The 15,398-nt window shown below is 41.0% G+C and overlaps 1 protein-coding gene across 1 annotated transcript in view; it reads left to right on the top strand.

Annotated features, from left to right (window-relative positions):
- The window catches only part of XPO4 (exportin 4), a 77,575-nt gene that overhangs the window by 15,267 nt on the left and 46,910 nt on the right, over positions 1-15,398 (top strand). The window contains exons 2-4 of the mRNA XM_027469007.3: positions 6,105-6,210; positions 10,387-10,528; positions 10,788-10,926. Of these exons, the coding sequence (XP_027324808.1) occupies positions 6,105-6,210; positions 10,387-10,528; positions 10,788-10,926 (387 nt within the window). The remainder of the gene's footprint in view (positions 1-6,104; positions 6,211-10,386; positions 10,529-10,787; positions 10,927-15,398) is intronic.

Consider the following 15,398-nt stretch of genomic DNA (forward strand, 5'->3'; position numbering starts at 1 on the left):
GTTCCCAAGAGTAAGTAGAAGGGGCTGAAAAAGCAGAGACAACTTCAAATGTCTTACAAAGACTACATCTGATACTTGTAACCCATTCACTCTCATTCTCATGTCTTCGTTACCTTCATTGCTTGGCACTTGCCATCAATGACAACTTCCAGTTACGTTTTTTAAAGGTATGTTACTGAGGTAGGAAACGCTTGTACTGAGCGTGTGGATCTGAATACATACATGTACATGTAACTTTACATCCTCTGTCTGCATCTAACTACTACTTCTATTTAAAACAAAACAAAAACCCCCAAAACTTTATTTTTTACCCCCTTTTTCCCCACATGTACCTTCACCAGGTGTTTCCTACTCATGTTTGTTTTCCAAATGGCGCTTGATCTAACCCTTTCACATAGCTTCTGCTGTCCTATTCTGAGTGTGCTGTGAATTAAAACTTTATTTTTAATATTTGTTTGCGTTAATCACTTTCTGCTTAGGTAGCATATGCTAAATTTGTAGCCCTTTTATTCCTTCCCAGTTGTGCTGCCCTTTTTCATGGCATCGGTGAATAATATATCATTTAAATTTATGGTGTATCATCAAAGGAGGAACAGGAAAAATATAATTAAAGTTACGTAACACAGATTTCTAAGGAAGAAACAAAGATGGGGATTATTTGGTGATGAAAAAGTAAGTGGCAATATACAAAATGATGGAACTACGTGGTGCTGCTGCGTCAGGTGCTCTTCTTTATACTCACGTAGTACAAAATGAAGGGTGCATGCAATAGGAATGGGAAATCTGGCTAAAAACCTACCGGTGCTGTCTGTTTTTTTGAGGATCCAAGTGCCCTTTGGAACAGTTCGGTATGATTAATTTGTTGTGTTCCTGGCTCCTGTGTTTTTCACATCAGCAGATTGCTAATGCTAAGGTTGCCAGAAGTAGAGCTGTGTTATGAGCAGTGCTGGGGCTCCCCTTATTTTGTCGGTAGGGAGAGAGGTGCTGAAGCTCTGTCCGTGATGGGGTCTCTCATAATGTGCTCACACAGGTAAGAAAGTGAGAGAGAGGGGATTTAAGGGGCTGTGCTGAACTGGAGCCCATTGAGCTGGAACCTCTGTTTCTGAATCCAACTTCATTTTTTATCCAGTTTGACACTGGAATGAAAAGGCAGTCACACAGAAGTTGTGTTTAGTTCCTTGTGAAGCATCTGCTCTAACAGCGCACAGCATTTTGGTGGAATTGGTTAGGATTCAGGAAATCACAGAAGGAAAAACCCAACTCGGGATTAGTTTCACAGTGGCAGTTCCTGACCTTCCAAAGTAATTCTCCTTGCGTGCAAGCAGGGATGGGGTATTTCCTGAAAAGCGTGATGATTTTATTGATTTTTACATACAGAAAGTGCAAGATCAGATGAAGGTTGGCATGTCTGTTAAAGGAAACGATTAGGACTCTAATGAAGCATGTATTTTATAAGAAGCTAATTTCTCTCTTAACCACTGAAGATCACTGCCTAACTTTTGGGCTCGGCTGTGTTTGAAATGCAAATGGAGGGACTTGTTCCTGTCAGAACTGATCCTTATATACAGTAAGAGCTGCAGTCATTCCCCGTGTATTTAATGAAACTTGAAGGGTACTTGCACTACACCAGAAAAATGTGTGTACCTGTGATCGGTGCCAACACATTCCTTCAAATTGCATCACTCTGGATCCCAAAATATTACAAAGATGCTGAGGATTCAACCACACGTTTAACATAAGGGGAGTATCAGTCTCCATCTTTCCCTTTTTTTTTTGGACTGTGAGTCAAAAAAGAACTTTTCTACTTTTGACTCTGTTTTCTCCTGAAGTAAGTGTTTCTGCTCTTCTCAAAAGGATTATTTTCACTGTCCCATTTACTGCTGGTGGCATGAGGAGAGTCATTGCTATTATCTGTGGTTTCTCAGAGGAGTGCGAAGAGAAAGCAAAGACCCCATCTTGCCTATGCTTCTTCACTGAGCAGAAAAATGGCAGGCAAGATTTTTCAGAACTGCAGAGAAGTATGGGATTTCCCTAAACATGTGCAGGATTTATGTCTTCTAGCATGCTCACTGGCTTTGTTGAAATTTTTGTTGTTGTTGCATACTTAAATAGAACTGGTCTCCTTATTTTCTTTCTTACTAGTTGTCCAGGCTTGCAGAAAGTTTATCAGTCTTGAAGGTATTTGTCTGCCAGACTAGTGTTGTCTTTTTTCAGCCTTTCTTTCTCTCTTTCTTTCCTGTGTGGATAATGGTCACTGGAGTCGGCGGTCCTGCTGGAGTTGATCAGCAAACGCTGCTGTTGCTGTTCCCGTTCTGCTTCCAGATACTGCTGGTAGCTGAGAGGAAGTAATTTTATTTGCAATACTGTGTTACCTAGGAGCTGTCTCTTTATGGGGCAATACCTCGGATCTTGCTGTGTCCTGGAGAACTTTGTATAGGTAACTTGTAAGACAAAATTAGCAAATGGGCGTTAGCAGTAACATCAGGCAGTGCAGAACGGGAAGCAGCATGACTGGCAGTAGTTTCAGCATGCCGAAGAAACCTGATCATTACCACTCCGATTTTTAATTCCCTCTAAGCTTGATTGTCTCCTTCAAACTCTTCTCTGCAATTTGAAAAAAGATCATGAACGTGGAGGTATTTTGGGAGATTTTCCAAGCACGGTAGGCTGGGGTGTGTTTCACTATTTCACTATTGTGTCAGGCTCACTTAAGCCAGTGCTCTTGTAATGTGAAATTTGCACACAGAATATGCATGTGCTGGGTTTTTCTTTAAAGCCTTAAATTAGCTGGACTTTAAATACTTCCAATTTACCAATAAGTGATGTTGAATCCCGTGAAGACAGTAGACGGTGAGCTTTAAGCTCCCTCTGGTGGCTGCACTCCAAAGCTTGCCTGCAGCACTTCTCTAATCAGGACAGTTTTGAGAGTGAGTTCACGATGTATAATTATTATTATTTTAATTAATATGGGAACATGATGTGCCTTATGCCTTCCCAAAGTGTCACAGGTCTTCTGTAATCAGACTTCAGAAAGCCAGAAGAGTTAAAGTTACGTGAAATAAGAGCTCTCTTCTAGTTACTGTAAGCATAAGGGACTATTTCCCATAAACCAGCTGTAATTATTTTTTTTACAGTTGTGCAGTCATTTACTGCTGATCTCCCTAAAAGTGGTCTGTCCTTAAGTATTACAGGACACTGGAAACAAGTATAAACTGCATGACAAACTCAAACAAGCTTTGTTAATGCAAAATCAACATCGGGTAGCCCTGGTTTGCTGTTTTTGCTCTAAGAACGTGCGTGTAAATGGCCCCAGACTTTGTCACTTACACCCAAAGCATTTCTTCTGAGGTCGCTATAATTAGCGTTAGGTTTCACAAGCTTGTAGAGCTGATCTGTGAGATCAGTAGTGCTGAAAAGGCAGTGTCACTTTTTTTTAGGGGTGGGGGAGTTAGGTAATATAAGGGATAGTGCAAGGAGGCCATGCAGGTGAGAACAAGAAAGGGAGCAAGACGTCTCCTTTTGGTGACAGAGGGTTACTAAACATAAATCACTTGTCTTGGGAAGCTTCATTCTTAGTTCTCATGAAACTTCATTGACCAAAGTTGCGTACTTCTGGAGCCTTCAGAGGATTCCTGTGATGTTACACAGCAACAGAGGCCGTAGATTAAATGCACTCTAAATGGTAAATGATGCTGAAAAAAAGCACCCTGTGACACGCATGTCCTGTGCTGTGCTGTCTTATGGAGAACCAGGCTGGAGGGCTGATCCAGGTGCAAAATAAGCCTGCCTTTGGGATGCTTTTTGGTGACCACTTCCCTCGTCTGGCTCTCTCTGTGTTTGCACAAATGCTCGCCCACACAAAGGGAAGAAGTGGGGGCTGCATTTCTCATTTGGGTTTATATGCAACAGCACAGACCGAGCTGTGTGTCAGGCTGTGGCTGTGCTTTCATCCCTGTGCTCTTGATAACCTGCTCCAAATACTCGTCTAGCATCCAGCGCAGCAGGGTCTGTGGCATTGAACGTAGCTGGAGCCTGCCCAGAGAAGCACTGCAGCCCCGACTGCAGAAACCACCACCATGGCTGGGGACAGCTCCTGGGGATGGCTGGATGTGATGTACACAGCAGAGTTTGGGTTTTATTGTGCAAGCAGCACGTGGCTTAATTATGTGAGGCTTTTATTTTATTTTTTTTTAGCAGAGCACAGGCTTGTGAAAGGACAGGGCATTTATTCTTCACTAGAAAAAATGTGATGTGTAAGAAGGGGCACAGCTGCTCATTAGGACCCATTTAATCAGATGATCAGCAGTCTGCTTTCCTGTGCTTCATTTGGTCAGATTATTGAGAAAATGATTGAAGAGCATCAGTTTTAATCTGTGGATTTACTAGCTCGTGTTTGAATCTTCCATCTTGTCAAGGATGAAATAATAAAATCAGATTTAATGTACTTACTGGAAAATATTAATCTTAAATTAAATACCTTGGTCTTTATGCTAAGGTGTCATGCTTTTATTCCAAGAGCAGCAGGTACAAATCAAAAGATGCAGCTCATGTATGATCTTGGATTGCCAGGGACAAGGCTCAGATGGGGAGTGTATAAGTTCAGTAACATACTCTAACATCTCAGCCTGGCTTTATGCTTTTTATGCAAGCCCATGCTTGTACGGTCCATAAGGTTGGGAAAAACCTGCAAGATCATCTGGTCCAACTGTCCCTGGACCACCACTGTCACCCACTAACCCATGTCCCCAAGCACCACGTCCAACCTGTCCTTGAACACCCCCAGGGACGGTGACTCCACCACCTCCCTGGGCAACCCGTCCCCCAGTGCCTGACTGCTCTTTCTGAGCAGAAATGTCTCCTCATTGACAACCTGAACCTCCCCTGGTGCAACTTGAGGCCATTCCCTCTGGTCCTATCACTGGTTACCTGTGAGCAGAGGCCGACCCCCAGCTCCCCACAGCTTCCTTTCAGGCAGTTGCAGAGAGCAATGAGGTCTCCCCTGAGCCTCCTCTTCCCCAGCCCAAACCCCCCCAGCTCCCTCAGCCGCTCCTCACAGGCCTTGTGCTCCAGGCCCTTCACCAGCTCCGTAGCCCTGCTCTGGACACGCTCCAGCACCTTGATGTCCTTCTTGTGCTGAGGGACCCAAAGTTGAACACAGCACTCAAGGTGCAGCCTCACCAGAGCCGAGTACAGGGGGACGATCACCTCCCTGCTCCTGCTGGCCACGCCATTCCTGACACAGGCCAGGATGCCGTTGGCCTTCTTGGCCACCTGGGCACACTGCTGGCTCATGGTGAGATGAGTATCAACCTACACCCCCAGATCTTTTTTGTCAGTGGAGCCTTAGTCTTTCTACCTGTGTGTGTTCCTTTCTTGAAGGCGTATCAGTTCAGCTTATGCTGCTTTGGGTGTCAGTTCCCTGTAAGAGTATTTTTTGAGCTCCACATGAAGCTGGCGTCACTAGCAGTGGTGGAGAAGCAGGAGTCGCCTGGACAGCCAAGCTGCCCGTCATACAAGGCTACTGGGGGACCAGTGCGGCCATCCCCAAATGAGCTGACCTGAATCTGAGCCCTTGCTCCATCTTTAAGATGTCAACTTTAAAGTTAAACACTAGAGGGTAGTATGTTACTGCCAGTATGTGATTTTAGAGCATATCCATGGTCAAGATTCTTAATCCCTTGAGTTTATTAGACATTCAAGTCTTTAAAAAAAAAAAAAAAAAGTAGAACTAAAGCAAAAATAGAACTTTGTTTCTGTGTCTGTGAGTTTGTTGGCAACATAATTGATGTGCAGTGATATTTTTGGTTTGGGAAATAAGGATTGGTTTGATTATCTTCTGAAGCATCATTCAGAACATAATACTTAGAATTACTCACGCTCTGCCTGATGTCTCGATGCTCACACTGATGTGCACACAACGTGAATACATAGCGGTATAGAAGAAGCTGTGACTAAGAAAGAACAGGTAGTTTTACAAAACGATACTTGCTTTGATATTTAACAAGGCAAATATTGATAAGTTCATGACATTGCTCCTGTATTTACAGTTGGGTTGTAGAGTAACTGCTTTTTAATACTTAAATAACTCTTCTTTCCTCTTTCAGGCACCACCTTCCATGGTCAATAATGAACAACGCCAACATGCCGAGCACATATTCTTATCGTTTAGGAAATCAAAATCACCATTTGCTGTTTGCAAACATATTTTGGGTAAGTTTTAATAAATGCAGTTAAGCAGTTTCTCTAACTGGAACTATGTCCTTCTGCAGCTGGGAGTACGGGCATTAGCTTTAATTTTGAGGAAGGCTGCTTGTTGTTTGTGTGGCTTTTTTTTCTTTTCCGAAATTTCATGTTTCATGTATTTGTTTCTGTACAATAGTTATACAACGACTGTTCTTGGAAGGGATCTCAGGCTGGCTCTATGCTGGAATCCTGATCTATACTACATTCAGAACAGGCTGTTAGGGGCTTTGTCCAGTTAGGGGCTTTTGCCATGTGGAACAGAGAGAACTGAAGAACTTAGTGATTTTTTTTTTTTTGTATTTTATTTTAAGGCTTGGATAAACATCTCATTTAAAAGATTTGAAGTGTGTATTGTTTTTAAGTATTGAAAGTAGATTAACAAGCAAGTAAGAAATGTTTTTAAAATGTAAACAAAGTAATTCAAATCTTTGTATTAGTAACACACTCTGTTTGTGTGTTTAAGCAGTACCTAAAAAAAAAAAGTTGATTTAAAAGTTAGGCTCCTGGAAGAGTTTGAATCTGGTGTTGCTGTTGAAAGGGATAATACTGCCTTCAGCATTCAGTGCCAGGTCCTGTTCACGTGTTGCATCCTGTGTGGTGGCCACATGGTAAGCTGAATAATGGATTGGCAAATAAACAGGATGGCTGTAAGCAGATCAAAAATCTGTTCTAGGTTCTCTTTGCAAATGTTTTTATCCAAATATGAGAAATCATGGCACAAGAATAGGAGGGATCGGGTAGTAGTTGCAAGATGGCAAGGCTGCTTCTTTTAGCATTTGTTTTTGCTTAAAGTCTGCTTGAAACGACAACTTAAATGTCTGCGGAGCTGCTAGATAACATCAGCCAAAGATCAGTGATGGTAGAGGGTGAAGCCTCATGCTGCTCTAGGTTTTGTTTCTGGCAGCTCTGAAGTCAGTAAAGTATAACTTCATTTGGCAAAGTTCCTAAAATGATGTAATAGATGAAGCTTTCCTCTATTACATGCTTATTGTAATACTGTCTAATCTGTGGAGTTTGCAGAACTCGCTGTGGCAGGATTGCTTGATACTTCCCATTACACTATTGGTTTACATATCTGCTGCTGCCAGCTCTTGTACTGGTGCTGAACTTTTCCATGGCAGGAATCTATTTCAGGTTGAATGTCTTAGTCACTGTTAACAGCACAGCTTTTTTCAAAAATTAACTGGAAAAGTTTCTGTCCACCTGATAGAAGTAACAGAGCATTGATTCAAAGTTTTGTAGTATTGTCTCTGTAGGGGAAGGAAAGGGCTAGGTAGGTATCACCTTTTATCAAAAATTCCTGGAAAACCTAGAAAAGTGTGGAAAAGAACACATGCAGCAGAGGAAGCAACTTTTAATTTAAAAGATTTGTCATGTGGAACAGAGATATAAGAATTAAGACATTTTTAATATCTAAAATGATTATTTTCATACTTTATTCATTCCACAGTGTTTTTTAAGTTATTTCAAAATTTTCTTGATTAGAGAAGTTTAATTCACAAATATCATGGTATTAATATTGCAGGCCTTCTACTATGTTTTTAAATTATGCTTTAATATATAGAGCAGGGAGTGGTTCCTTTCCTACACCCACTCACAAACCAAAATTCTTTTTACAAACGAGTTCAAGGTTTTAGGATATTACACTAGTACTTTGTCTGGTCATGAAGGCTGTAACAACACTTATTGCTTTTAATTAGGACAACTCCCCCCCTCAATTTTTAAAGAATTTTAAGTGGGCAAGAGAACATATGTAAGTAACCTTGCTTGCAGAACATTTAGGTCTCTAATTAGCGATGAATTTGTCACTACTTAGAAGTAATGGAAATTTATGAAATATTCCTAGTGATATTATCTGTGCTAAGGGATATATCTCTGCGTCTTGTTGACAAAGAAAGGAACACAGTTTAGCATTATTAATGAAATATGTCTGCATTGAAAGTTCCATTTTTTCTTCTGAAATATAACTGGTTGGAAGGAATGTGAGCTTGGTTTTAATGCCTTTTGAATGTCTAGAAATAAAACATCTTTGAACTGCTCATTTCCTATCACCATTGTGAAACCAGTGAGTTTCCAGCTAGGGCAGTGTTTTGCTTGCAGTGGCTTCTCCAGTAGGCAGTTGAGATGCTAAGACCTGGAACAGAAAGATTTTTCCCCAGGGTTTTTGCTTCCTGAGTAAGCGTTCATACAGTGTGGACAGAAAGAACAGCTGATTGAAGTAATATGGGGAGGTAAGGATAGGTAGGAACCAGAAAGCAGATAGAGCTGGCTTTAAAAAAGAAACAGGAGAAAAGTGGTGAAGACGGAAACAGGAGCAGAAGATAGAGAGCGATAATAATGTTGATGAAAAGAGTGTTCATGAAAAGAGTGTATGAGCCACGCAGGGAGAGCAACTGAGATGATGAACATAATGAAAAGGAGAAGAGCCACCACTGCATGGTTTGTTTAGAAACCTGTAGTTGAACCCACAAAGCATGAGGCTCTACGTTCTTCTGCTGTAAGCTTATAGCTGTTAAATGTACTGGCAAAGCTTGTCCTGTCTTTCTTTAGTAACCTCATGTAGAGGATAATGGTGCTTTGACTAGTTATAGGCTTACACTGAATGCTGGAGGTCTGTACTGTTAATGATTGCAGTTGTGCATCTGTGGTACTTGACGCAAAAAAGAAATTCCATCCTCTTTTTTTTTTTTTTAAACCAACATTCTCTTTTTGTATGAGCTTTGTGCAGTTTGAAAAAACAGAGACCTAGAAGTTAGAAAATGTTAGAATTAAAATTCCTGTGCAGATATAATTTGGCTCGTCTTTATGTATGTGTTGGACATACACATTAATCTTTTAATTAAGTGGTTACTTAGTTTTCAAATTAAGCCTAGTAGACCTAAAGGTGATTTATTTTTAATTTCAGCATGTTTACCTGGGTAGGGTTTAGATTTGAAGCCTGATTAAATTACTTAAAAACATTTTAGCAAATTGGATGCTATCTTGGTATAGAACTTGCATATAAAGGAATGCATATTATAGACTTATGTGTGTATATTCAGTGGAACAAAGTTTCTTTCGTAGTTGTTTAAAGCCCATCATCCCCTGACTGAGGCTTTCTTCAGCAAACACAGTTTTTCTGGCCCTGGCAGGTTGCGCTGCATAGCCCAAACTCCATTTCTGGCTCTGGAATTTTATTTCACCTTTCGTATTTTATGTTTTTGCCACCCTGTGGCTATGCTTTTTCTGAATGCTTTTTCTGTTTTCTACAGACTCAAACTGTTTTGAAACTGTCTAGTGAAATGCTGCCTCCTATTTCTAAGTTAAAAATTTTAATAGCAAAGGATCAAAAAAAAGCCCCAAAACAAACAGGAAAAACCAACAAAGAAACCCCAACAAAACAGCCCTGTAGCTTTACATCATCAAGTTATGAATTACATTCAAATTCTGGGGCTTCTCTTTAAATTGTAGTATAAACAGTCACCATTTTCCATAACATTTTCTTCTAGTTTCTTTAGCCTATGTACAAAGCAATCAGATATTCCAGTAACAAGTAGTAAGAAGTTACATTTAGTAATGTAGTTGTGACTACATCAAGATAAACATGGAAAATTAAACTTAGTGTGGAGAACCTTAAATACACCAGCCAGTAAAACTTTTTGATAATTAAACACAAATGCTATCTTCAGGTGTGAGATACTTCTTATTGCCATCCATAAAATGTGTGTCATTGTATGTACTGTTGCTTCCAAAAGCAAGCACTCAAATAATAGAGGACTCTTCATTTTGGCATAGCTGTCAATTTAATCATATTTTAATGTACTGTGACTAAATCTGTCATCTATATTTTTTGTTCCACAGTTGTGTTAGCATTCTCATTCTTGATCCTGGGCCCAGTCTCCTGGTGTAGCCAGCTTTTCTTCCCCCAGGTCTCTTATACAATTGGGTTATTGATTATTTTTTTCCTCTTTTCAAGGAAAATTCTTTTTTACCTCTTTTTTACCTTACCTTTTTACCTCTTTTAAAGGTAAATTCTTTGTTTTCATAGTAACAACATTTAATAACTATTTAATAGTAAAGTCCATTATTTTTTGTTAGAAATATGTAGAAGATAAATACATGTATGTCTTTCAATACTCAAACTGCCTTTGTTTTTCCCCACAGAAACTAGTAAAGTGGATTATGTTCTTTTTCAAGCTGCTACAGCGATAATGGAAGCAGTTGTAAGAGAATGGATTCTGTTGGAAAAAACTAGCATCGAATCGTTGCGAACATTCCTTCTAACTTATGTCTTACAAAGGCCTAAGTAAGTATAAGAAAAAGTACTGCTGAATGTGTAGAACTCGGCATAGTCTTGGTTATGTTTGTGTTTCCAGGGATAGTGGTGGAAGACCATTACAGCAGTAATTTTTCTTCCAATTTCTTAACACTTAGTCAACTTGTGCAGAGTTGTCAGCTTGCCTTAATGTGTTCACACACAAGGTTTGACAAAGAAATGCATTTAAAACTTTGAGCATTGATTTCCAAAACTGTTTTCAAACCTATTTTTGCAATGTTGTTTACAGCCTTCAAAAGTACGTTCGGGAGCAGATTCTATTAGCAGTAGCGGTGATAGTGAAACGGGGATCATTAGACAAATCTATCGACTGCAAAAGCATTTTTCATGAAGTCAGCCAATTGATCAGCAGCGGTAACCCCACTGTGGTAAGTGTCTGTCCCTCTCCTCCCCCTTCAAAACTTCAGCAATCTGTATTAGTATAAAAGTTGTGTACTTAGTGATTATGAAATCTACTTTTTACACTTATACTTTACTTTTACTTATATAAAAATGAGAATTAGTACTGGCTATTCAATTTGTTTGATAGCCATTAGAATTGGATAGAGTTAGCTGATAGCTATTCAAGCAATTATTTACTAAATCTGAGATTTCTGAATAAAAATGTCTTGGGACTAGTAGTAGTATGTGTAGTTCTTTTAGTAGACACTATACCATACTTTTTAGGGAATAGGCTTCTCTGAATAGCCACTTTACCTGCCACTAATGTGATAGGGTTTTTTTTTCTTGTTGGTTTCAGTGGGTTTCTTTAACAGCTTGACCTGAAATGGATTTTCCATTAGCTGGCAGGTTCGTGGCACTGTCCCGTTTCCATCTGTGCAGTGCTGCACCCTCCTGTGGCTCAGCTGTTGCAATAGGCTACCAGGAGGCGGGTAGGTGGAGAGAAAGGGGCGTGAGGAAGGAAAACAGGGAATGGAAACACAAAACTTATTCTAGATTTAATGTCATACTACTGGGGTAAGTGTTACCTTCCACATTGAGCTCAAAGTGGAAACAAGGTGTCCAATATCTATCTGTGCATTTAGTGAAATTCCGTTTGCTATGCCAGGAGATATGTTTAGAATAGGTCATAATAGAGGCATGTAACTAGAGATTAAAGAGAGGTGATTTTTCTCCTACCAATTGCAAATCAAAGATTATGTGGATCTGTGCTGAAATCTTTAACTGAAGCTTTTCTCAGAAAAGTCAGGCCCCGAAGGAACTGACTCTTGTGCGTTTAGAGCAGCAGCTATGCTAGTTGTGAACAGCAAATGTTTAACTCTGAAAAATTTGATCAAAGTGTACTACAAGTAATGCAGCTCATGTCATGCTCCTAAAAATAGTGCGTCACCTCTGAGCACAGCCCATATCCCTCCAGGGTATGGAAATTTCAGTTACGTTTTTAAACCTGACTTTCACTGTTACTTACCTTAATGAGAACACTTCAGCGTTTTGGTTGCGTATAATTTGGATAGAGTGGGTATTTTTTTAGAAGAACAATGCTTAGTTCGTGCTTTCTTCCAGTGAATGTAGTTTTATTTTTTAAATGGAGTTACAACTGAGGATTTCAAAAGCTTTTTGCGTGCCTCCGTGTGTGCTTATGTAGCTTATATGACCTTTCCAAAAGATACGAGTAAGGAGTAAATCAAAACTCTGGATGTTCATAGAGAAGTCATCTCTGAGTTACCTCTTGCACAGAGCTGCTCCTGGAGCTGTATTCTGTGCATGCATTAATGTACAGGCATGCAGAGACTGCCAGCTGGAAGCACGTCACCCCAGGCTTGCTGCAGAGCTCAGTGCATCACAGTTGGGCTCCAGCTGGGGCAAGGGGCAGGATTTTACTCTCCTCTTCTCCAAGCACCATTTGCTGCCACCGTGCAGAGACCAAGTTTCCCCTTACCCACCCCTTTCACAAACAATACTTTCTCCATAGTTTTTCCAAAGTATTTGTACTCAAGGTTTAGGAAGGATATTAAAAATGTCTCGATTATAGAATATCTTCTCTTCCAGCATGCTAATACAACTAGAAAAAAGTGACACGTGATGCTGTTGGAACATGTTTTCCATAAAGCACAGTAAGTTTTGACAGGCTAGTAGTAAACTTGTGCTCCCATGTACTTTAGGGGGCTTTATGCTGTAAAATACTGTATTTTGTGTAGTAATAAATATTTGTTCTTACAAATGGTCTTGTCTTACAAGACTGCTGCAAGAGAATTCCTAGTGCTGGCACAGTTTCAGGTGACCCAAGACTTGGCATGTTTAAGACACAATAAGAAGCAGTAATAATGTTGTGTGGTTTAGCCTAGGACCTGTTACAGCTAAACTCTTTTAGTCATGTCCTTGCTGTGATGTGCTGTGCGCTTTTGCCTCCAGCATTATACTCTCAAGTTTCTGGAGTCCATCACACCTTTGTGACTCCCAGTTCTCTCTCAGGCCTCCTCGTCCATTTCTGCATCCTTTCCAGACTTCTGCACCCCACTTTCCTCTGATCTACTGCCCATCCATTTGCATCTTCCCATCCGAGGTTCAGTCCAGCAGCTGCAGAAATAATGTGGGGTCAGCAGCAGGTCATTTTGTGTTTGGAAGTGTTTAAAGCTTTCAGGTGTGGCTCTTAGCCATTGACAGTGGCTTTCTACAGGTGATCCTACAGCTAAATCAGGCTTATTGTGGAACAAGGAAAGGCTGGATGGAAAAATGTTGAAAAAAAGGTTGTGTTTTGTCACTACAGCAGGGAAAAGAAAACACTTTTTGGTCTATTTAGAAAAGGAACGTAAAGAACCTGGGACTAAATGTGCAGGAAAGGGCTGGCTTAAGCTGAAGATGTAATTACTTAACTTCCAAAGCAGTTGGGAATTGGGAGGGTCCTTTTTAAAAAAGCAAAGTGGTCTCTTGCTTTCTTCCTGCCTGTTTTCTCATCTGTGTGGGCTGTGGAGCTACCTGCTCCTTTATTTTAGGAGCCTGAAGTAGGTCCTTAATGTTTTCGACTCCCTGCAAACATCTGTCCAGTTCCTGCCAGACACCTGTACTAGTTCCATAACGTCTGGGGACTTTTCAGTAAGATGTTGACAGGGTCAAGTCCTGAATGTAGGTGTAAAGACAGCAGTGAATGCAGATTCTACTCTCATCTGTGTTTGGGTCCTTTTTCTTCTCAAGGGCTGGTTAAAAATATCTTTAAAACGATGTGTTTTCAGGATGGACCTCGAAGGCACGTCAGATAATTTCGGAAACTGATGTGTGAGCAAGACTGCTGAGAATGAAAACTGGAAGAGATCAGAAGGGACAGAAGGAGAGGAACTGCGATGAGAGGGAGAAAGTGGGCAGGAGATTAAAAAGCTGGCTTTAGTATCGAGTAATCTGTTAATAGTGGAACACCATGTCCTTGTCAAGGAAATACCAGGGTGTTAAGGAGAGGCAACACTACAGGGATAGGAAGGATGTGTGGTTAGAGCCAGGGTTTGGACCCGGAACGTTGGCTCCTGCTGTTGGTTCTCCGCAGTACAGACCTTTATGGGTCCTATGGAAGAGACCCCTGTCTGAGCAGGGAAAGCAGAGTACAGAGGATCTGTCTGCCTGCTAATTTATAAACAACTTCTGGTAGTAAACCTCTGGGGGGAGGAGGATTAGCTTTGGAGTTTCTATTTCTGTTCTTTCTTGGCTCTTCCTAGAGCATCCATACAAGCAACCCTGCTCAAGGACAGGCTGTAAGCTCCCTCCAATAGCAGTTTCAGCATCTCATTTCAAAGTCTTCATCTCTGGGAGACAGAGTTTCTGGCAGTAGGCACAGTGTCACGAGCCAATCTGGAAATGCTAAATACATGTTTTCTGTCACTGCTTTTGACGAACTGTGTGGGCCAAGTTCTTCTCAACTATAAATACCTTCAATTTCGTGGCCTTTTCTGTTTGTGTTAGAGTATTGTGCTTTTGCGTAGCTGATGGATAGATTTCGTTTGTTCTTCATTCCTGCCAGGACAGGAATCCTGGCAGCTAAGGTAACCAGTTCCCAGGAGCAGGAACCAGTCTGCATGCAGACACAATCAGATGGACTTTGTCTGCACTAGGATGTGGATTCCTCCAGAACATGGGTAGGCGGATGCAGACATGGTCCAACTGCTGCAGACCTGACACAGGACTGGGAGGCCTCAGAAGCAGTGTTTTTTGGATCTAGAAAGCATAAAGTAGGATGTATCCTACTATGCAGCTCCGTACCTGAACCCTTATTTTGTCTGTATATGAAAAAGTTGTCCAGGCTTGCTGGAAGAACTCTGCAATCCTAACAGTTGCTTCTGTCTTAAGATTTACAAATATATTAGTCTGTTTGCTGATGTTCACAGTTGGGCTAGAGAAGAGATTGAGATGTTCCAGGTTACCTAAAACTGCTTGGGAATTTGATGTGGATCTCATGTGAACAGTGGGAAATGTGAATAAACAGAACTCTGGGCATTTATCTTCATTGAAATATATGGCTATCGCTTCAAGGCTCAGAAAGGTGGAGTTACTCAGCCTAAAGAAGAGAAGGCTCTGGGGAGACCTTACAGTGGCCTTCCAGTACATGCAGGGGGGAATACAGAGAAGATTTAGAGGAAAGGTTGGACATGATTTTAGTGGGTGATATTGGTGGTGGGGGGATGTTTGGACCAGATGATTTTGGAGGTCTTTTCCAATCTTAATGATTCTGTGATTCTGTGACGTCTTGTCAGGGAGTGGAGTGATAGGACAAGGAGTAACAGTTTGAACCTAAAAAAAGGCTAGGTTTAGATTAGATACAAGGAAGAAATTCTTAACTAAGGGGGTGGTGAGGCCCTGGCACAGGCTGCCCAGAGAAGCTGTGGATGCCCCATCCCTGGAGGTGCTCAAGGCCAGG

This window comes from Anas platyrhynchos, chromosome 1 (assembly GCF_047663525.1).
Source record: "Anas platyrhynchos isolate ZD024472 breed Pekin duck chromosome 1, IASCAAS_PekinDuck_T2T, whole genome shotgun sequence".
Lineage (NCBI taxonomy): Eukaryota > Metazoa > Chordata > Aves > Anseriformes > Anatidae > Anas > Anas platyrhynchos.